The following is a 24,426-nucleotide window of genomic DNA, read 5'->3' as shown; positions in this document are numbered from 1 at the left end:
AGTGCCCCTTCTGATAACGCGCGTGCCGTTCGTTACTGGAAAGTTCCGGGCTCGCAGCGTTAAAGAAAGGAAACGCATCAAGGCAGATAACGATTATCGTTGTGTGGCAGAAGGGGCAAGCCAAAGGGTGTAACTTTGCCTAAGAGTGTAGTATGACGCCACGGAAGCGAGCATTTTGGACCTCGGTCGCTTAGCTGGCGTCGGCCAGTCGCATTACCGTTTATGAGATGCGCTCAATTTAGCGGATTCGATCGTAGCTAAAGACTGACTTTTGCTTCAAGACTGCGCTGCACAACATTATCGCGACAGAAAGCGCACACGCAGCTTTAGACCGCAACAAGAGCCCACTTCACTGGGGGGACGACCTTGCCATTTTCTTTTCTTTCAAATGCCGCCGTTTGAATTCTTTCTTTCTTCCTGGCAGGAAAACGCCGAAGGATAAACTCAGACCGGGCACTTCTCGAGGGCAGCGAGAGCCGTCGTCTTGGGGCAACGGAAGACTTCGTTGAAGCCGTGCAGCGAGCGCATGGAGAAGCGGCACACGAGCTCGGCGAGGCCACGCGGCTCGTGCCTTCGTTGGCGCCAGTTCATGCAGATGCCCACGAAGAAGAGCTGCTCGGGCGCCATGCCGAAGTGGTCCCTCTCCTTCCGGAAGCGAGCCGCGTGTGCCGGAGAGCGCCGCACCTCCTGCGGGGGGCGGACATACTGGCTCAATGCGTGGGCTACGTACTTTCGGGTTGCGCGGGGAAACTGACCAAGTTGACTCACACAATGACATCAATTCTATTCCTGCACTGCTGCACTGTGGCCATCACTCGTCGCACCGAGGGACGCATTCTTGCGACAAGTACGTCCGGGTGGCGGGCGTGCCAGTGCCCGAAGGGCGGAACGTATCCAGCTTTTCTGGACACGAGGGTTTTGTTCGCGTGAGTGCCACCACGTGGCGTACTGACCTTAAACTTTTCAAAATACCCGCGGTGACGCGTGATGACGTCAGCAAAACAAAAATAGGATAATTAGAAGCTATCCCTGTGCATTGAACTTCGCCACAATGCTTGTCCCGCCGGCGTTATCAGTGTTCTTCATAAAGCGCAGCCGCTCGTCGCCTGGAAATGACTTATCCTGAGAGCGTTCCGTCGCGACCAGCGATGTTTGATTTTGGGCTTTTGATACGGTTCTTTTTTTTCCTTTTTTGCTTTTTGATGGTACGGAGTAAACAAGCTCACCACCTCCTCTCCGGTATCATCTCTTACACTACTCGCTCCTGCTAGACACAACACAAACACGCAATGACCTAATGAAGTATCAATTACACGCTGTTCGACATGCTCTCGGTTTAAATTTCCGCTGAGCACCGGGATTGGAGCGTGGTCCTGTCTTTGGAAACATTATCGGTCTACAGCCTCTCTCAACAACACCGCTTGTTACTTTACACTTTTTTTGCCGACAGGAGCAGACTGTATTTTCTCTGAATGTACTTTCAGTTTTAAGTGTGACCTTGCACACCTGCTTATTCTGTTACGTTGACGGTGACCGCTGTCGTCAGGCTGCTGCCTCATTCTGAGCTTCGCCGTCACTAGAAAGCACAGAAAGCTGCCTTCACAAACAAACCATCGGGATTCGATCCCATGTATTCGCAGCATTCTGCATTTAGGAGCTGAGTACGCTAACCATTACGCTACCACCTCCATCCACCACTTTGTTTATCGGCTATCCCACTTCTCGTTTTCTTCGAAGACGCAGGCAGCACGGACGCAGAAACGAAAAAAAAAATGAAGATTGCTTGAGCCGCTAGGTAACACATCACTAACTTTGGCAGGCTATTCTCATCAGAGTGCATGTGGACTTGCGGCTGCTGCAGATCATCGCCTTAACTTTATTGTAAATTTTCTTTTACTGAGTCTTCACGGTTAAAACTGAAACGCTGTACAAAAAGGAGACATACTGTTCTGTTAAGGCCTAAGCCTTAAGTGGCTCCTAAGTGTCCGGGTGCAGTCCGTGGTGGACGCAGGAAAGCGGTGATCATCGGCAAGGGGAGCAAGGAGAGGAGGTGCCATGCCAGTATCGCTGTGCGAGTGGGCGTGGGAGAGCGCGGACATGCGCGTGGGGTTGCGTGCACATCGGCAACAAATTTTGCAGCCATATGGCTGCGATTGCATCTCATTCTCGCGGCCATGGCGGCGTCCGTTCGCAGAACAGTTCAGACAACAACAACACAGGCAGTCATAGATAGGCTTTCGCCTATCGCAGTTTAGCTCAGCAAAGTGTCCATAGATATTTTTTCTTGTTTTCTATGTTTAAATAAAAAACGCTCATTCCTGATTTTAAAGCAGCAACAGCTTCATCATCAGCGACTTCAACGCTCATTTAAACAAAGTGATTTTTTTAAGAAATGGCATGAGGATGCTATATTTCGAGGTCTTGTGGCTGCCAATACGGGCCGGCACCACATATCGACGAAAGAGCATCACACTGCCGATGCACGCGGCAGGTTACTGAATGATGAAAGCAGAAAACATGACTTTTTTTCAGTTCTCGCAACTTATTAAACACAATGCACCCGCCACCATGACACTTTTTTTTCTACAACAGCGACGCACAACGGCGGACTGATATTTATTGATTATAAACTTCTTAGATACTTCTAAAATACTGCTTAAAGGGCTTAATTTCAGTTTTCATCGCGGAACCGCAAGTGAAGGGAGAGCCGCGCGTTTACCGCGGCCACATCTATGCTGGAGCTGCGCTTTTTTTCTTCTGCTACCAATATGGCCGCCGGCGGGTTCACGCACTCCCGTAGGCGGCGGCTGGGACTGGCAATCCAGATGTATGTAACTTCCTTGCATAGAAACAACAGCATGGTTGCTAATAGATTGTTGGCTTGAATATGTTTACAATTAGGCCCAAGACCGCGCCCTGTCTTCTAACGCGCTCTTATTTTTGCGTTCGCGTCTTTGAGCACCCGGGCACAGCGGGCCAGCGTAGACGCCACTGCGCATGTTGTACCGCGCATGCGCAATGGCGTCTACGCTTGCCCACTAGGCACGCTGGCATGCTGGCTCGCTGAGCTATAACTCTCTTTTGTCTTAAAGGGACGCGCACCGTAACCTACTGCAAAGGTGCTTGCATTGAACGTATGTAAGGCGACAAACGCTGTTCTAAACTGTCTGTTCTCTAACCTGTGGAGTAAACCGATGCAGTGAAACACGTTGTGGGGCTAGTTGGTGCCTAGCTTTCAATAGATGAAGCACCGTCAGCAATGTGCCGTCACTATTGGCACTCCATCTATTGAAAACAGTAAACCGATGTTTATAGTATTCCCGCAAACGCAAGGGTCACGAGTATGGCAACCGTAACCACAAGAGTCACAGTATGGTCGCAAGTTGTCGTGACAGCCCAGCTGCAGTTCACAGAGCCTGTCACTAAGGGATACGCGGCGAGGTATTGCCGATGAATAAGTAGTTGCCGATATTGGTATTTGGTAAACGTTAATTACCAAGAACGGCGGGTGCTTATACTACCGCAAAGGATGCATGCTGGGCGGTGACTCCAATCATTTGCTCGCTACATCATACATCTACACTGAAATTAAACTTGTTTCCGAAATTCCCGCTTATATTCTCTCGACCCTAACTGTGACTTCGCCTGCCACCTGGACTCTATCTTTTTTCTCTTTCTGTAACTAGCTCCTTTCCCAATATACGGAGACGTGCTTCCACCGACGTTTGGTTCTCCTTTCTTTTTAATGAATTCGTTCACTCATTCATTTAATACTAAATTGCTGCAGATGATAACGTCTCTTCATCTCCATAATCATCCTCTCTCTCTCCTGGAATCTGCTAGCGCAAAACAATGCTCCTGTGTTGCATATGATTGGGCGTCCCATGTACAGTTTTCTAGGAATGTCCAGCAGCGCGCCTGCAATTTTCGGTGGGTCACGAAACAATATAGAGCATCTTCTCTGCCGCTTCCACTCTCAATACTCTGCTCCGTGAGCAACTATTACCCGGTTCGAAGGCAGACCACTATCGGAGAAAGATATCCTGGGAACTTCGTCTAAGCATTATTCGATTCGCAAGGCCATAAAAGACCAACTGTGCTTCTTGAAAGTGCCTACACTGTGTGTACTGCAGGGTTCACTCTCGCCACCTGTTCATTCTTTTTCCTTATCTCTCTGTTTATATTTTAACACGCAGCATTAGGATTGTTACAGTGGGAAAAAAGTGTAAGTGTGTGAAGTTTGCAAAGCTGGTCACGTGGGAGAGGTAGAGAGGAGATAGGACCGCTTAGAAAAGTGTGTGTATATATATATATATACACACACTTTTATATATATATATATATATATCCATGGTGGTATGTTCCAGACCCCACCGTCGGGTGCACTTCGCTCCTAGAAGAGACAGGACGTGTGTCGAGTGAGGAACTGAACAACACTGCAATTTAGTAGACGTGGCATAAATCGTGGAACCGGGACCTCACAGAGGTGCGACGTAATGCTTAGCGCATTTCTCTCGCATTTACCGCTAAATTACCATTAACTTTTTTCTCTCTCCAATTGTACGGCAGCCAATCGGGCACGTCCATGGTTAAACTCCTTGCCTTTCACATTATCTGCCCTTTTCCTTAGTATGTTGAACTTTTTTTTGTCGGCGGCCTGCCTCATCTCTCACAGCACGAAGTGCAAAATGAAAGAAACCTAGCTGCGCTAGTCGAGCGCAGCATTTTTTGGATTCCTGATGCGTCGATTTAAAAGCGACATTTCCTATCCAAGCCTAAATGACAGCGATACAGGCGGGGCGAGTTAGGGTAGCTCGTGGGTTTGGACTAACGACGCTACTCACGCAGAAATTTGGTCTTTTGCGTAATTGCGAACCGGGGTGAAAGCCAGGAGGGTAAAACGCCCTCTCAAAATGAAAAATTCGGAATGACCCTTTGTTCGAAGGTTGGACAGAGAAGGCATCTCAAGGCATCAAGGCATCGGTTCATCAGATAGGAATGGTCGTACTTTGCAGCGCAAACGCGGGCGCTGAAATGTGATCGAGAATGTGTACGCCAGTATTCGCTTCACGCCCGCAATCTGATTAGATAACTCGCTTTCACTATTGAACCCGTGACAACATTCTGGATACTTGAAATACATACAAGCGGGTCTTGAGCTAAGCGATAACCTTGGAACAGTGGTGGGACGCTAAAGGAAGCTCGCTCGTAAAAAAAATACTAATGTATTGTTGCTTCAAATATTAGGTGAAATATAATGCGCGTGGTAAGAGGGACCCCCAAGACTGCACAGCGGTGCAAACATACGAAAAGTTCCACAGCTAAACACTTTCACATTACTGGTAGTTATTAAACCAGTATTTCGCGTGTCAATGTAGGCCTATAGTCCAGGGGCCAGTTCCTTCATGGGCACTGAGTCGGAGCTCATATTTCACGTGAATTTACATATCTCAGCAATAACTGTCACAAAACTACGGTATTTACTTTCTTTAGGCCTTAACATTCGACAGCCAAAATATATGCCGCAAATGCCCACCATAGTACATTAGTACTTTTCATTCTAACGTACATGTCCGCGCTGCTCCATCTGTTTCAAAGTACTGAAGAATATATCCAATGCTTTCCCCAGGCACCTGTTTTATCGCGAAAGCGTTAAGGGCCCCGTGTCTAAGAAAATCTCGTGTCGGCGTCGGCGGCATTGTCAGTAAGCAAACATTTTCGTACTTATTTCGGCGTATGCATATGCCATGCCTTGGTAGATCGACAGCGCAGACGTTTTATGTTAAATCTTCTAAAACTGAGAAAATGGGCTGTGTTCGACTCAAGACCGGCATTACAGTGCACGCAGTCAGATCTACGACGCAGTGGTCATGAACAACTGACATACGAAATCGTGAAACCTCACCATCACGTCCAACAAAAAGGTCACGAGGTTGTCTTTCAATGGGTACCTGGCCATTGTGGAATCAGCGGCAATGATTCCGCCGATAACGTTGCTCCCACATCACATCAAGAAGAGAATAGCGTTCCAATTCCGCCTTCGAGGACAGACGCCGCAAGGCAGCTTCGACACCTGGCACGCAGTCAATCACTGACCGAGTGAAATTCGCCAGACTTAAGACTAACCCCAGGTTATCAAAATTTCCGGAGTCCTCCACTACGGCGTGCGTCACGATCAGAAAGTGGTTTTGGCGCGTAAAACCCCATAATTTAATTTAAATTAATAAAACTTATGACCTACCCGACTGCATCGAATAAACCCTTCACTGCAACTCCGACCTCCATTCGGACTTCCTGGACGTGAAGCTACGCTTCTCTGTGGCCTTTGGTTAGGAGTTGCCTTCACAGAGGCATACTCTTCATTAATTGAAGTGCCCGACAGTGCAGCATGCGAGGTACGCGACACGGAATATAATATCGAGCACCTGCGGCGCCACCGTGTCCACGATATGCCCCAGAAAGACAAGAACTTGCTAACGCTCTCCGAAAACTGGACACTCGGCCGCTTTCTGTGCAGGTGCTGCTGGAACACTGCCCCCATCGCTCGTCGGCCCATAAAGCGGTGAAGGCACTTTTGTGCTTCTTGTGGGCGACGGGCTTGTGTGAACCTCTGTGACTATTAGTGTAACTACTATTAGACCACCCGCATCAGCGAGCTCACCGCTAATTTTCTTTTTTCCTTCCCTCCTCTCTCGCCCTGTCATCCTTGTCTTCCCCTTTCCGATTCCCCCGGTGTAGGGTAGCCAACCGGACATCATTCTAGTTAACCTCCTTGCACTCTGCTTCTCTTTTTCCTTCTTTCCTTCCTTCCTTTCTTCTAAAACTGAAATGTTAAAAGTGCGAAACAACGTTAAAAACCTGAAAATTATGTAATTTTTTGGCGCGGCTGTGAACTACCTCCGGGATCGGCCCACGCAAGAGACCGTGTTTCTGCCAGAACGCTCACCTTCATGCATAGCGTTCGCCGCCAACGTTAAGCTCCCGGTAAACGTTACAGTTACATAAGCTACACTTGTGAAGCGTGAGAAGCAGTCGGGGATGTTTGAATGCTATCGCGTTCCACTCTTAAAGGCAAAGTTTAAACGTTCCCTGACTTTCATTGCGAAAGCAATACTACGCCAGGTCTAACCGCTCGTAGCGTATGCCGTGACCTCCCCCCCCCCCCCCAGAGCCGGCGCCGCCCTTAGCAGGTGGTGTGACGTCAGCTCTCTCCGTTGCTATGACGAAGCCTGACGTCAGCTTGCTCCCCGCCGCAGCTAGAAGGGAGCCTCCCGTCGCGTGGGCCGTGGCCCCCGAGTCGGTGGGGCTTAGCGCTTTGAGCACAGCATCAACTTTGCGGGGAGATGGGGCTAGGCCAGCCTGTGAAATGACATGTCCAGGGTGTCTACCGACCGGGAAAACAGGAACAACAGGAAAACAGGAAAGCCGGGATATATAGCGGTGCGCTACGCGTTGGTTGATCAGTCTCGCCATGGAAGTTACCGACGAAGAGTCCATATCTGAATCTACTTGCTGTACTGCTTCGGAACAGTTAAATTCTAAGGCGAAAGCTAAGCAAGCTAGGAAGAACGAGAAAAAGAGGTTGCAAAGTGCCCAGCTAACTTTGCTTTCGCAATTCAACCAGGTTTAACCAGAGCTAAACCACAGCCAATTTTTTTATTCTTAATGACACCAGGAAATCGTGCCTGATGCCAGCAACGCTCAGAAATGTAATTGGTAGCGCACGTAATGTTCCCGCACACCTTCTGTGATGTACCATAGCGCTGAAGTGCTTCTTGTATAATGTAGAAGAATCCATTGCAGAGGCAGAAGTGCACGGCTTGGCACGTGCGTTTAAGCTCATGAACTTGATTTGCGCCAAGAAAACCTGTCCATGCTTTCACACTTGCTTCATAGGAAGCCTACAGCACTATCAATATGCCCGCTGTTTTTAACTGCACCAAATAAAAATACTAACCAATATAAGTCTTGGTGAGATCATTTCATCATTCGAGTGTTCATATTGGTAGCCTCTAGATACGGATAAGTTGAGACGTTGTGTGCGTAATTAACGAAGCTGCGTTAATTATATTTACAAGTATTGATCTTAAATGGCTTAAGAAAATAGTTTGGAGCCCGTCCTCGAGATTATCTAGCCGAGCGAAGACATTTTGATTAAACATGCTTCTGTAAGAGCTACTCGAACAAATGTTTTCCAATTAAGCGGTCTCGGAAAACGTAACTGACGCAGAAAAAGAAAGTCTGTAAAGTCAACCGGACCCCGCGCAGCCTTTTGTGATGTCATCAATGTGGCTCCGTAAGCGTGTTCTGGTGGCCAGTCCGCTTTCGATTTTGATTAAGAGGAAGCTTAAGCTCGGGCCCAACTCCGACGCGGCCTATTCAAATACCTGCACAATGCAATAACGTTTTTATGAGATAAGCCCTGGCCGATCTTAATCAGATTTGTCGCATTTGAGAGAGAAAGTTAAATTCTAGTGACTGTTGGACACGGAATCTCGATTTAGGGCCTCAATTTTCAGATTATTGAAAGCGGACAAATTTGATATGTCCTTTGATATGTTACGTGAATTTCTTACGTTGTGTACAAGGGTTCCGCAAAAGCTGTATTTACATATTACTAAATTTTTTGAGATTCATGTGTAACGTATCAATTTTGTCCGCTTTAGATGTACTATTAGATGCAATTCGGATAATTGTATTATCATTTTTTGTTGTTGCGTTACAGAGTTGTAAACTTGATAGTTTCGTTTCCTGAAAATTGTTTATTTTTGCCAATTTTTAATAAAAAATTGACAACTAATCCAAAAATTCAAAGCGAACAGTCACTAGATTTTAAGTTTTTCTTTTAAATGCAATAAACGTCGTCAAATGTGGTGCTGTGGTTGCCTAGAAAAACGAATTCTCCTTTCACGTGTATTTAGATAGGAGCACCCGAGCTAAAGCTTCCTCTTAACGCTGTTTATTCGAAGGCAAGCAGTTCACTGATTTAATATCAATATACCAGCGAACGTGTGCCGCCGGAAGCTTGCTTGGTCGTGGAAGCGACGCATGACGCAATGATGGTGCAGGTTTAGCGCTTCGCTGGCTTGAAGACAGTGAGCTGCCGGTAGCGGCTCACGGAGCCGTGCCGATGGTGACGGTGCCATCGTGACGAAATCTGAGGCGGCGATATTGACGTCTCAGGCGTCTTTCTTGTTTTTTTTTTCCCCTTGAGTTCGCTTTCAGAAAGAGGTAGTGCTATAAATGGAGAGTCATTCGTTCTTGTCTCGTAGGTTTATATACGGGTTTAAATAAATTCGGTATCCCATTCAACCCGGAGAGTAGGCGTAAGCGGGGAAGTGCTCGCGCGCGCGCACACACACACACACACACACACACACACACACACACACACACACACACACACACACACACACACACACACACACACACACACACACACACACACACACACACACACACACACACACACACACACACGCACGCACGCACGCACGCACGCACGCACGCACGCACACACACACACACACACACACACACACACACACACACACGCACGCACGCACGCACGCACGCACGCACACGCACGCACACGCACGCACACACACGCACCATGTGTAAGGAGTCAAGATGGGCATCAATCGAAATCTGAGTCTCCGGACTACATACGCTGCACTGGGTATTACGATAGAGGCCGTAGTTTTATCACAGGCATCGTTCTTGCCTTGAAAATCGAGTACAAGTTTTCGTCGTTTCCATAGGCTTCCATAGCTAAATCTTTAACCGCTGTGGGAACAAAATTCTTACGTGCCATAGCGCGATCACTGCATTTGGCTCGAGTGGATTGTCTTCCAGAACACGTATGTCACCTGCCTTTTTCAATAATCGATCTGCAGCTTTTGTTATTCGCGAAAAACACGCTCGTTCCATTGAAAACGCGCTAGCTCCATACCGGGCCCGCTTGGGGCGCTAGTTAGTACGTGTCCAAAAAAGCTGGATATGAAGGAGGGAAAAAAATCGTGAGAAAATTTGGTCGCCGAAAGTTGATTTAATCTCCAAGTTTATCACCAGCATCTTTTTGTCTTGTCGAAAATTTATCATTCACTTCTGAATGCCGGCCCTCTTACGACATCGATGGTTCCTTTGCGTAGCGCTTCATGCAGTCATTGGATCAGTCAGCTGAAAGCTACAGGAAATGGCGTGCAACTTACACAGGACGCCATTATACGAGAAGATCCGAAACCCCGCGAACCGTCCCCATCGCTTCTACACGCCATCTTCTCTTCGCGATGGTGACAGAAGTTAATCAAGTGCAAGTTTCAGTGGAGCATACGAGGTGGTATCAAAAAGTTTCGAGACTGGTTCTGTTTTCAAGAAAGTAGTTTATTTATGAACGTTCAAACACACACAACCTTGAACTATAGTCCTTTTCGACGAGAGTTGAGCACTTCCTGACACTTTGCGAGTATGTCCTGGACGTGTTCTTTCCGCGCCGAGTCGAGCACCCTTCTGTAATGTTTGGCTTGATTTATGCAATCGCATTGAATTGGCTGCATATTTTTTAAAATCTTATGATGAGAGCGAAATGAGGGCCAGCCAAACCTGACGAATGACCCGGCTTTCACATTGAGGATCATGACTAGTGACAAAACTTAGGTGCAGGGGTACAACCCTGAGATAAAAGAAACTCGCGTTGCAGTGGAAATGCCCAACGTCTCCACGACCGAAAAACCACTAGGCATGTCTTAGGCTTCACAAAGTGCATGCTCATCGTAGTTTTTGGCACTCGCAGTATTGCGCATCAGGAATTCGTTCCCAATGGTCAGTCAATGAATAGTAAATTTCACTGCCAAGTTTTAGGGCATCTGAGAGAGACCGTTTGGAGAAAACGGCCCGATCTGGGGCCGCGAGGAGCTGGATGCTGCTGTCACAGGCGAGTTTCTCACCGGAAGTAACATGGTTTCCACCATACTTGTAAGATTTGGATTCCGCTAATATCGCTGTCTCCCCAAAATTAAATAAAGACTGCTCAAAAGTAGCCACATTGGCACAATTTCCTTAATCGAGCTGGAATCGCAGAAAGTTGCTCGACTCCTTCCGGAAAGAAGACGGTCAGGACATATTCGCAAACTGACAGCAACACTGGGAATGCTATACTGCTCCGCGAGGGGCTATTTTGAAAGTGAGAGTGTTTGAATGCGCATCAGTGAATTACTTCCTTCAATACAGAGTCAGTCTTGAAACGTTTTGATAACATCTCGCATGAAGTAGAAATTAGGCTTGTTGATAAAGCATTTGATTGAAACATCGCGTTAACTGAAACAAGAGGAACCGAGAAAAGTAGTTCAGCGCTCTATCTGCTTCTCCAATTTCCTCCTGTGCCAGTTTATTTATTTATTTATTTATTATACCCTGAAAGTACAGTTGTACATTGCAGAGTGGAGGGGCAAAGCTAAGAGGTAAATACAGAGGCAATAACATAAACTTAACTCTAAATACAAAAAATAAAATACAAATAGGCCAAAAACATTCTTTCGAAAAGGTCGAAGGCAAACAAGTGGAAATTGAGGATTTATAGAAAAATAATTATTGTCCCGCAAGTATTAGATAAATAGCGTAATACACGGCAAAAAAATAGCACCATAAGCAAAACCTGGCAACCATGACATGCAAAATGGTAAGAATGGTAATATGGTAAGCAAGACATGGCAAGCATAACATCAGTTAACGCATTGTTTCAATAAGAATAATCTCCTACGGCCTGGAAGGGAAAGGCATGCAAGTAGAAGGCAGATAAGAGGGCTATATGTAGTCTCCGAAAGTATTTGCTGCCTTGAATCGTTTTTTTTTTTCACACACCACGCACCGGTAAGGCATCGTTTGGGTCGTGTCAAAGATGACACGGACCAACGCTTCTCTGATTTGAGAGCCTGTATAAGGTAACGATTCTATTGCAATGCTATTCGTTTCGGGCTTCGTCGGTGGTCCGAGTGAAATTCTACCAAAGTTATTGCCGAGATCGGCCACTCGAGAGCAGCGGATGTTAAAGGAACAGAATCGAGCGAAAGGGATCTGTATATGTTATACTGACTCTCACTATACAAGAGCTTAACTTGGCGGAAGCAGCGTATAGTTCTGCGTGTTCTAAGTTTGTCGTCTGTCGATTACACGTTAGTTTATTCTGAGAGAGTAATGAATGCTTGACGCGGGAAAACGGTACTATGTAAGAGACGGAGAAGTTCACGAAGTGGCGCGTGACGTCAATCCCTCCCTGCAAGTGTGATTTAACTAGGCACACAAGCGACGCTATACATCGAGTAGCACAGATGCAGTGATAAGGTTTCAGGTCCATGCAGTACGAGGTCAGATGTTTGTCACTTTTGTTTACAGGGTATACAGAGAAACCCCGGGCTCACCATGAAAGCCTTGAAGGCAATCTCAGCTGTTACAGATGCCCGCAAGACGTCTCTGGGTATATCAGTGGCGTTCCATTCACCTTCCCGAAACATGTTTCTCAGGCACTGGTACTTCCTTCGCAGCGAGTTGAAGAAGCGATCGGACCAAACTCGCTCGTAGCCGCCGGTCTCATTCAGGATGCTGGGACTGCGCAGGAACAGCTGGCCAACCTGGTATTGAATAGGGGTGTACACGTCGATACGGTTTCCACACACTGTCTATAGGTCGAAGCAACTGGGGAACTCGGATATATGACCCGCCAAAAGCGGCGCTGTAAGTCTAGATTACTTCGCCCAAGACGAAGAAGGACGTTTACAGATGAGCGCATCAGGCAACAGCCAGCGTTGATAATTGTATAGTTCTATGCGATTGTAAAGTTAGGTCTTGTAATTGACCATCCTTTTCGGCCATTCTGTCAACGTCACCACCTCGTTCTCCCGGCGTTTTGCTTTACCTTGTTCACTTCGCTCTGAGTCAGCTCGCGCACATATAGCCACGTTTACATGAATGCGTCAGAAGCGCATCGCATTTCTTAGCGCATCGCGGTAACACTATGCAACAGCGGTTACATGTGGCGCATCCGCCTTCACCATAAACAAGCCAGAGCCTGCTTCCGACGAGTGCGTTTCGTCGGGGAATGATGGAGAGCCTTACGCCGGCAGTAGGCCTCAGTTTTTCTCCTCTCCCTCGATACGATGCTCCAGCGCTTACATGCACCGCGCGAGCCGACTTACCCTTTTTAATTTACCTTCTCCTGGCGCATTAACGCGACTCACCTTCCTAGCGCATTGCCGCCGTTTGCATGGATGCGATGCGCCACTGCCGTATTCATGTAATCGCGCCTTATACATACACTCTTAGTTACTGGAGTAGTGACATATTTTGCATGTTGTTGAAGCCCTACCATACGCTTCTCTCATGTAAGAGGATGACACTAAGCAACTATGAAAATTGGGAAATACTTAGCAGATATTTTAATTTAATGTTAGAATCATCTCGGAATGACGGACCTGGGATTATCGACATTATGATGACGCCATGAGGCATTGACTTCCTCGGCATTGAAACTGGGACTGCGTTAATAAAGGCCGCGTTCACTAATATACCCGGCACTGTGACTGTCTAGGACCGTGCTATTACGAACACATTTAACGTAAGAATGTCGTGCGTAAATTCGCCTTCAGGCGCTTAAGAACAGGAACTGCAGTAAATTATCTGCGGCACTCTCACAATCCCGAGGCCTGTATTCTAAAAAAGCTTTTACAACAAAATTGTCCGCAAGAACAAATTCCTGCAAATCGTGGAGCTCGATCGACGTATCATTATCGAACTCGGCTGGCAGGTGCCAAAAGCACACAAGAATAAAAAAACTTTGTGAATTTGGCCCCGAGCGTATAGTGATTGGACCTGCGTGCGTGCGTGCGTGTGTACATAAAGCCACGTCAGTACTCCTTTATATAGATAACGTTGAAGGAGAAAATGGTATGTTAACATTTTATATATAAAAATATAGAGATGTAGCCTTTACGATGACAACGTTCGTCAAAGGAGTAGTGATGCATCCATTTTCACGCAGTGTGGCGAACACACGACATATGTGCCGTGTGTCTGCACGCGACAAAATATGCAGCGTAATTGCCATATGAATGCAACAGCATAATAACGCACAAATAGAGAACACAAGTGTCTACTCCACTTTGATGCTAACCAAGAATGAGGCTTACTTCTAAACATGGGTCCAGAACAGCACGGACACACTTTTGTAGTAGTAACTTTTCGGCTGCAGACTCAATAATTTTCCCTACCTAATCACTTCCGAATAACATCATTAGCTAAGACGCCTAGTTTATCGTGCAAGCATGCTGCACATTTTCAGAGTCGCACCTCGTGCTTAATGAAATGTGTTTTGTTTTCGCACCAAGGCAGACACAGTGAATAGGTGTTACGCTTTTGTTTAAATTCAGTAGTGTGTCAAATTCAAGGAGGTCAAATGAAAAAAAAGAAACCATACACTCTTATTCTCACAACCTTTATTGAAGATGCACATGTACAACTTTTCGCGCACTTCTAAAATAAAGGTCACGTCGTCACCTTCACATACTGCAACTTCTAGTTAAAGTGCACAATAACTTGTCAAGGTTACGACATAATTCCTGCAGCAGGGGTTACTCAGAAGCTTCTAGTAATTTATCGTTTAGCAAATGTGTACAATAATTTTAGTATGCCTCGATAATTCAAAGTATCACATAGATGTGTGCAGTATACTACGTTATTTCCCGCAATCTCTAAACAACGAACTGTGGTCTCGTAAAAAATAAGATATATTGCTGCGTCAAGCTGACATGTACTTACACGACAACACAAATCGTAACACGCCGCTTGATTTGAAAGACGTGTTCATCTCGCATGCGCAGGCAGAGCGAATTAGCATGCATTATACTAAGCCGCAAATAGCCAAGCTGTGATAAAGTGAAACATCGATCTGGGATGTAAGCCGAAGAACTGATTGCTTATGGCATAATAAACTGCGAGAATGCTGTGTCAGAGCCGTCCCTGTGTCATGATGAATCTAACTTTCCTTGCATGAATTTTTACATGCTCGTTTCATTACACTATTGTGGACTGGCGTCTTGCCTTTTTTATGGGCAATATGTGCCGACTCTGCCGCCGCAGTTGTCTCCACTCCGTACGGTGCGGCGGGCGAGGAGGAGATCGAGGCACCCTAGCAGCCGCCTGAGGAGAACGCCCCTCCTCCCTCGCCTGACCGCCCTGCCTCGCGCGCCACAGGAGAGGGCACGCATCTGGGCGGCGTTCGTCGCTCGCGAGATTGAATTGCGTTCGCCGGCTCACCCTCACACGCTTTCACTCATGCGGAACCTCACGGCGACGGCAATGACAGGAATGCGCCTTGAGTGTCCATATAATTGCTATCGCAATAAGAAATGTAAGTTATTTGGCTCTAAAGATGGCAACAGGGGCTACCAGATTAAGAGCGTAGCTCGCGGAGCCATTGTTAAAATATTCTCTCCGACTATGCCTTTGTACTTGTTTAGTAAGCACAGATACGTCTTTTAAGAGCCAGCGCCTTTCATTTCCAAGCAGAAGTACACGAGGTATCTGGGTAGAAGACGGCGAATCGTTAAATCATATGAGGCTATTGCATACTTGATTGTTCAGTTTGTTATTACGAAAGCGAGCGTTGCTGAATTGACCAGGATTGAATGACGCTTCAAGTCGGGAATTATCCTTGCAGCTATGAAACATGCATGTAATCAGGGCACCGAAACACTGAGGTAGCAGCTTTGCGGTCGACGGGAGGGGATGGCAGGTTACAAACGTCGTTTGTACAACGCCTGTAAATACGTGACCGGTGCTTTCATCGGAGTGTTCATTGGCCCCGGGTGCAAGAGGTCTCCAACCCCACTTTACGGTAGTATGCCACTCGAGTTGGGTAAAGGTTAGCGGCGAATGGCCTTGTCTGCGTCTCGTACTTTTGCGTGCAATATTGAAATACAAAATAAAATTTCACCATATGCGTGGGGAAACTAAACATCGCTGTTTAGCTGAGCGTCCGCACATGCTTGTCTGAAAACTGTACGTTTACTATAACTAATGTTGAATTCCAATGGCGGAGTCGGAGCAAGTTTTTCTGTTCGTTTCGGAGCAAGTTTGTTCCAATGGCAGAGTTAGGGCGAGAGTAAGGTGTTCCAATGAGAGAGTCGGAGGAGATTCAGAGCGGGAGTCACTCCGTGGAGCAGAAAAAGATGCTCCGCCAAAATCGGCGGAGTGGACCGGAACTCTGCGTGACGTCTTTCCTTTACCACGTTTCTCTGCTGGGAGGCACCACCGGTCATGACTCGCGAAGAAGCAAAAGCTGGGGCCCTATAACGTAAAACTATTCCAATATGTTTCTATTCCAATTTCCTGACGTCAAATTTGCGTAACCACCGACGCAAGCACCGGGCGGCCACCCGCAGTGTTGTCTGAACAGACCAATCAAACGCTCTCCTCGTTCATAGGAGGTCACTTTTGTTTGCTTGAAAAACGAATAACATTGTCTACACTGAGCGACTTGTCGTATCTAATTGGCTGACGAGAGGCGAGGAGAACGCTCAAGTGGAGAGTGATTCACTGGGGCAGAGCCAGTGCACTGAAAATCGATAACCGGATGAAGAAGGTGGTGCCGACGTCTGCGCTTGGTCGGCTTTCCCTTACTTAGCTTGTGGTGGCTGGTCGAAAATCGCGGCGGCATGCAACGGAAGCTTAAGAATGACGCTAAAACTGACCCTCAGCAAAGAAGAGTTGGCAGAATGAGGTAGTAAACGTGCCGAAAGTGCTTGAAAACGGTACACGGTCACGCAAGACGTTTTATTATACGCAAATACACCCATGCTCTCCGGCAGGTGCGAGTAGCCAGCGTCTCAGCGATCGGCGGCAGCCATCTTTTATTCCGTTCGGAACGGGGCAGCCTGCGGCTATTCCGAAAAAAAAAACAGTTTTGTTCGGCATATTAATGCACCTTTATCGCGTACACGTCACTTTGACGCGGTGAGTTTGTGTGGTTTTGTGACGTCGTGTGACAGGCAGGTGAAGTGGGTGCAGCCCAAAAACTTTTTACCAATAGCCGAGGGCTAATTTCGAAAAGGGGTCGAATCAGAAATAACTGTTTTCCTTTTTTCTGTCAAATCATGCATAATCAGTGTGTACACATCATATCAGATGGGAGGTATTGCGGTTTTCGCGACGTCGCGTGACAGACAGGTGAAGTGGGGGGTGGTCGAAAAACGTTTTTGACCAATCGCGGAGGGCTGATAGCAGAATTGGAATAGAAAAGTTTGGAATAGTTTTACCTTATAGCGCCCCTGCTGCACGCTTGGCGAGATATCCATTCCACACTTTTAAAGAAACAACAGGTGGACGGCGCTGAAGAGACAAGTGACCGGTGCGGCGGTGTTGGGAGCAAACAGCGGAAGGAAATGACAACACGCAAGGTATCCTGAGTAACTCTGTGATAGAACTTCCGCTTCCGCCTTGCTCCTGCGGCGCAGGTTGCGTTCCACTCGCGGATCTGGAGGCGTTGCTCGGCGCCAAAGTCAAGTGCTCGCTCGCGGAGTCCGTCAGCTGCTCCGACTCTGCCATTGGAATTCAACATAACACTGGCGCGCCAACTTTATTTGTTGCACATAATGCGGCTGTTCTGTTCTCTCTCTCGCTCTCTTTTGCCACATTACACACTATACATTTTGCAGACCGTCGATTTCACTGGACTTTTTTTTCTGTTAGGGGAAATAGTCATTTCAGCGAAATGTGAAGCTTGCGTGGAAAACAGCCGTACTTTGCCGATGAAAAGCAACACCCACTGCAACTGGCTAATCCTCCCAATCGGTCGCCTTCAAGCTGCACTTCGGAGGCGACGAACCAAAACAATTACACAAAGCACTCGCCTCGTCGTGTGAGAGCTTTAAATTTCAGAGAGTACTATGAGTGGCTATGACGTTCGGCTCCTTATCGGGAAATCGCGGGTGTGATCCCTATAGCCGCGGCCGCCGCATTCCAATTGCGGCGGAATGCAGAGATACGAGTGTACCAGACTGTAGGGGCACGTTAACTAATTACACGAGATCAAAAATGAATCCGCAGCTCTCCGCAGACACTGCGTTCTTTTGTGACGTTAAACACCACTAACCAACGTTTCACTAGGTGCAGAGTGACATGCCAATGTCACCCCGAGTTGTCAGCCAACCCTAATGCTGCACAAATTATTAGTGAAGGCGGCCGGTCAATGGCAAAGACCACTCACGAACGAAAATTGTGTGTGTGTGTGTGTGTGTGTGTGTGTGTGTGTGTGTGTGTGTGTGTGTGTGTGCATGCGTCCGCGTGCGTGGGTGTGCGCGTGTACGTGTGTGTGTGTGTGTGTGTGGGTGTGTGTGTGTGTGTGCGTTTAAAATTATAATAAATTATGGGGTTTTACGTGCCAAAACCACTGTCTGATTATGAGGCGCGCCGTAGTGGAGGACTCCGGAAATTTCGACCACGTGGGGTTCTTTAACGTGCACCTAAATCTAAGTACACGGGTGGTTTCGCATTTCACCCCCATCAAAATGCGGCTGCCGTGGTCGGGATTCGATCCCGCGACCTGGTGCTCAGCAGCCCAACACCATAGCCACTGAGCAACCACGGCGGGTGTGTTTACAATTGTGAGGACGGACCACCAGAAACCGCACATATATTTATCCTATGAGCTGGAAAACTTTTTTGTGCAGTCTGCGTCATCTTTTTCGGGAAACATATAACTTTGAAAGATTTGTCAACGATTCGCCACAGTTCGTGGCTGAAAGGGTCAGGCGAATAGTGCATCCGAAAAAGTGCATCCTAACTCTCTTTGTACGAGTTATATACGAGTGTTAGTTCACCCCATTTTTTAAAATAAATCTTATCATATGCGTATATAACTCGTACAAAGAGAGTTAGGATGCACTCTTTCGGAAAGATACGGAGATATCTGCCCATACTAACATGGGCAATAAATACGTAATCTTATGTAATTACGTGTGTTTTCTAACTGCTCGCCAAGCATGCACAGAGTTCACCAATGCTGCATGCCTAAAACGCAACAACGCGCTATTGGAAGCACATTCATCGAAGATCCTGCATTATAAGTGCCCCTTTGCCTCATCCGTGCTTGTTGAAACGAAACGCGCAAAGAGAAAGAATTCCGTAAGTTAGCTATAGACGCAGCGTCCTTATATCAGACGTTATTGGGAAAGATGCCACGAGTGAGCGCACGATGGAACAGTCCAACTTTCTTGACTCCCGCCCGCTGCGGGGCTACATGCGAATTTATGTCTCGTTGATGGGGGACGCAATACTTCTGGCACTCCTTGTTATTGTCAATCTACATCTTTAGAGAACGAATTAATGGCAGCTGCCACACTTGGAAGAAAGCGCAACGACGTTGATAGAACTGCGCTTGTACGAGATAGCTATGTAGTTACACGACGAGGAAACGCGCCCACTGCGCAACCGGTTCAAATGGAAACGCAACCGAGTCAATAGTTAACGAGCGTTGCAGTTGATGCGACATGCAGTTCGCCGATTGGGGCTCGTACTTGCGGAACTTGCACGCTGTGTGGCATGTTAAACGGCCGGCTTTGCACAGCGACGCACACGGCGTAAACTGACAGTGCGCACGCGGCGCGTGGCATTTGCCTCACCACTCACCTGCTCGGCAACGTTGTACCCAAGACCGGCGTAGTTGAGCGACAGGGACTGGCCGGAGGTGAACGACGGCGGCAGCACGACGGCCGGGCTCAAGTGGACCATGTTGAAGACGCTGGCCATGTACGGCACGCCCGCCTCGAATGGAGGCACGAACGGCTCGGTGACATCCGCGGACGAGTTGAGCAGCAGGCGCACCATGTATTGGGCCGTTGTCCGGGAGAGGCGCAGGAAGTTGTACACGAAGTCGACGTCCCTTTGGTCCGGCACGTGTGCGTACAAACTGAGGTATGCGTACAATGTTACGCGCGAACAGGAGGCGAGTTGTCGCGAGTATGACGAGTAGCCTTGCATTATTGCGGCACAGCGGTATTACTGATGCCTACTTTCAGGTGCTTCGTTAGGTTCCTATAAGGCACCCATTTCGAAAATGACCGGCCGGATGAAAAGGTTATTGTCCATGAATGCTTGCAATTCCTTGGCTTCGCTTACAGGCAGGAGCGACCGCCTGGGAAGATTTGGCAGAGCGATGTCGTATACGTGACGAAAGGGCTCCGTAACGTTTTAGTGGCACGATCATTTTTATTATGCACCAAGAAATCAATTTTCACCGGCAGCTAGCTCTGCGTACGCAGCGCGATCAGTGGACAGACATCTTCTATTCCTTACGGAAGGGGCAGTTTCTGGCTATTAAAAAAAAGAAGGTTAGTTTTGTACAGCACAATAATGCATCTTTAGAGCGCACACGTCACATTTGCGTGGTGAGCTTTCGCCATTTTTCGACGTCCCATGACAGACAGGTGACCTAGATGTGGCGCGAATACGTTTTCACCAATCGCAGAAGGGTAATGGTGAAAATGCGTAGAATCGAAAAAAAAATGTTTTTCTTTCGTTCAGCCTAATCGTGCATAAAGAGCGTGTACACGTACTCTTCATATGGGACGTTTTCGCCGTTTACGTGACATCTCGTGACAGACAGGCGAAGTGAACGTGGTCCCAAAAATGTTTGAACAATCGCACTAACGAAGGAAATTGAAAATAACAAATTGGAATAGATTTACATTATAGCGCCCATGGTCTGTCTAGCAGCACTTAAGCTTTATTGTTAAAAATCTTCATATTATAATGGCAATCTGAAAGAAAGTCAGGGGACGTTTTTTTCGGTATTGCGATCCATCTTTATTTAATTTTGATTTTGATTTCCTGCACTGAGAAGTTTCTCAATTTAAAAACAGGTATGTGCTTCAAAACGCAATGCAGGAGTTATGCTGAAACGCAGAATATTGAAGTAAAATTATGGGAAGCTTAAGATAGCGTCTTACTACTCTTTAATAAACGTAACGAATGCAGTTCAGTTATGCGAAGCAAAGACACTTTCTCCCTGTTGCAGACGTGCAGCGCTCAAAACAGTTCGCACATCTTTTTCTTTTTTCTGGGCCCAGACCACTCCAGTGCTTCACATTGGCTTCACCGTTGCTTGGATGAAGACAAGAAGCTGTCCGTGTGCTGGCGGATACGCCAGGTTGAAAATGCAGTGCACAAGCAAACGCATTAACGTTGCAGAAACACACATTACCGACGTTTTGTAAGGCACGCAATTGGATGACCTGAGTTAAGAACGGCCTGCTGAGGTACAAGTTTTGCCAGCCAGGTGCGAGAGCGGCGTCGACTTTTCCTGGAAAGCCACCGCCACCCTCTAGCCACACGGCACCACCAAGTCTACTGTGTCCGGAGAACAATACGCCGCGTCCTCGACCCTTCGTCGCAAGATTGCCGAGATGAGTTCGACGAACCAGGCTTTGTGACTGAACACGTCACCGCCGACCCGGTTTGCCGTGAGCAAGGGAGTTCCCGAAGGAACGTCTTTGGAGGCCCCTTCCCACGCACCGCTCCTGACGTAAGCCCCGAGTTCTGCAAAGTCCGTCTGCCCTCGGTGGGGTCCGTGAAACCGGTGCGGAAGCCCTCCCCCTCAAAGGTGGCTCGTCTACTGATCGAACGTTACCCTCACCTTGGGATCGAGGGGGGACCGAGTGTTTATAAACCGCTGTTGTGCGACTGCTCAGTGTACTTTCTCCTGCAGTCATGCTAGACTGATGAACTGAAACGTCCTTATGTAGATACTGTAAATAAACCCATATTCCTCGTTCTCGATGAGAAGCAGTCCTTCCCTTCAACAACGTCCTCAGCGTGGATAAGTTGGACGACGGCATGGGCCAGCTACCATCTAATTCATGCCCGACTCCAATCTTGACAACGGGTTACGAGAGGTGGGATTGAACTCCCAATCCTCACACCTGGCACGGTCGCGGACCGCCGATGATTTCCTTTCCTTCACCCCACACAATACAAAACCCCATCCTGCCATTCGGCAGTACCTGTAAAAAAGAAAGTTAAATGAATGTAATCTATTCAAACCGATTGTACGAGCCTTATTATTCCTACAACAACAACAACAACAAGATGCGGTAATAGTCATATTTGATGCTACAGGATAATGCGATTGGCATTATCGCATTATCCTAGCTATATTGTGCGAGACGACCCACCTTCCTTGCACGTTTGCTCTTCGCTACCGAAGTTGTCGAGGAAGCCAATTATGTTAAGCTCAACATAATTGTGCATGACGTTAAAGGGTTGAGAAAAGTATTCTAACTTGACTGCTAGCGGCGGCCTCTTCGCTAGCGCCGTCGGCCCCGGATGCAACGGCTAGCTGTTTAGGCCCCTATACCGATCACCGGCGATCGGTGGTTGTCAGTGGAACCGACAGCGTGGTGCGTTGTTGGTTCGTGTGCAACGAAGGAGCGTTAGCATTGTAAAAAAACGTCTTTTATCTTTCGTTAACTATGCTTTGTTGCACATGAACCATATCAGTGCGGCAAACCTTTCCATATGGCGCAACGCACCATCTGCACTGTCGACTCCGCTCAAGCGCCACCGATCGTTGGGAGCAGGGAAGGCCTTACGGCCTCTGCGGTCGCGGCCGATGGCGCTTGCGAAGGAGTCACCACTGTACAATTAAGCTTCTGTTTTTGGCTAACACTCTGTCAAATGTTTTGGAGTTCGTCGAATGAATCTGACTCACCAACAACGCCGGGTCTACTAAGATATATTAACTCCTTAACACAAATGTTTTCCTCGATGTTCTTTTTGTTCTGTTATTCTGAAAAGTCCCACTCCTACCTTCCCAGTCCATCGCGGATGTATAAGCATATCGCAGTTCTGCTGTGACATATACAGCTTAGTCCACAGTACCGCGCACTGCTGAGGATCGCATGACTGCTTCGGCTCCGAAGCATTCAAGGCTGAAAGGTAGGGCTCAAAATCACAGTTGGGATAATATAGTACGGAGAAATATATATCGCGGTATTTACAAAAGTTAGTCCATATGATTGTCTCTGGGTTTTAGTAAAATTATTCTGAGAAGTCGCTTAGATGCCTATTGCTCTGGCATTAGAGAATGCGATTCTGCTGAAATGGCACCCATAAACCTTGCTGCAAAATTTAAGAGGTGGGCAATAACAAATCCTGATTATATATGCAACACTTACAAAAACATAGCCTTTGAGCATTTATTATACTCCCAACAAGGTGCAAGTATCTCCAAATTGATCACATACTTAAATTTATTCAACAGACATATATAATGTATAGCTGAATTAAAAAAGAAAAAACGTTGAGATATGTTGATGTTAAGGAAAGGAAGACATTTATTACTCCACTTGTCTTTATTTTTATCCTTTGACTCGCACGGCAATTTAGGCGCGATTTTGAAATAAAGCATCAAAAGCGATTTTTCGATTTTCCCTCAACTTCCTCAGTTTTGGTGTTTTGATGTAACGCGCTAATTATTCTAGGTTGCGCACATGTATAAGTGGTCATAGGCAACGAGCCACGAGAAAACGTAGAACACGTGCAGCTGGCACAGCGCCCTAACGCGTGGAGAGGCGCGCTGCACGCAAAGAAAAATAAATACAAAACAAACAAAAAAGGAGGTGGGGGGGGGGGGGTGCGGTCCCCATGCTGCCGACGGCACTGTAGAAACATCTATGATGGTATCTTGTGGTTGAGTTGAATGAAGGGCGAAGAGGTGCCCCATGCCATTCACTAATGACAATACAAAAATAACATTGTCACAGCCGAAATGCAACAGAACTGCGAAGTTTCAAATACAAAGTTGGGTAAATAATTAAGATAAGGTAAACAATATGCCAGCATGAGACAATGCTACCGAAATGGCGCAATTCTCCGCTTCTAAATTCCGAAAATGCGAGAAAGAGCAACTTAGGACAGATTAAAAAAAATTCTGCAGAAAGCAACGAATTGCTTACCTATAGCTACTCCAGACGTCCATGTATTGCTAGGCAATGGCCGCAAAAAATGCACCGACCGCAAGCGGAAACTCCCGTCCGGAGCTATCATTACATGTCACTGTATCGCGCAAAAACTCTTTTCACTGCCAACAGCTATGTTCGCAACTTCCGCACCACACACCACGTGCGCCAGAAACGAAAAAAAAATAAATAAATAGAGGGCGACCTTGCATTTCGCTTCAATAGAGAGCATCACCAAGCACAGACGAACGCCATGATCCGTTGTAAAGGAAGCTCTAACAAAGCAGCTAGCAAACTTGTGCAGCGATCTCTCGCCAAAAATCACGCGAGCGCCTGCTGTTGAACTGAGAAAGTATGACAGCCGCCAAAACGGAAAGAAAACCTGCAAGCGGCGGTGAAGAACGCATTCTGTCCGCGATCC

At 47.2% G+C, this 24,426-nt stretch overlaps 1 protein-coding gene across 1 annotated transcript in view; it reads right to left on the bottom strand.

Annotated features, from left to right (window-relative positions):
• The window catches only part of LOC142571338 (membrane metallo-endopeptidase-like 1), a 43,946-nt gene continuing 19,520 nt past the window's right edge, over nt 1-24,426 (bottom strand). The window contains exons 3-5 of the mRNA XM_075679611.1: nt 19,678-19,957; nt 12,417-12,626; nt 1-687 (exon numbers count right to left, since the gene is read on the bottom strand). Coding sequence (XP_075535726.1) covers nt 445-687; nt 12,417-12,626; nt 19,678-19,957 — 733 coding nt within the window. The 3' untranslated portion in view covers nt 1-444. The remainder of the gene's footprint in view (nt 688-12,416; nt 12,627-19,677; nt 19,958-24,426) is intronic.

Source organism: Dermacentor variabilis, chromosome 1 (assembly GCF_050947875.1).
Source record: "Dermacentor variabilis isolate Ectoservices chromosome 1, ASM5094787v1, whole genome shotgun sequence".
NCBI lineage: Eukaryota > Metazoa > Arthropoda > Arachnida > Ixodida > Ixodidae > Dermacentor > Dermacentor variabilis.
This window is presented reverse-complemented; position numbering and strand designations above follow the sequence as displayed.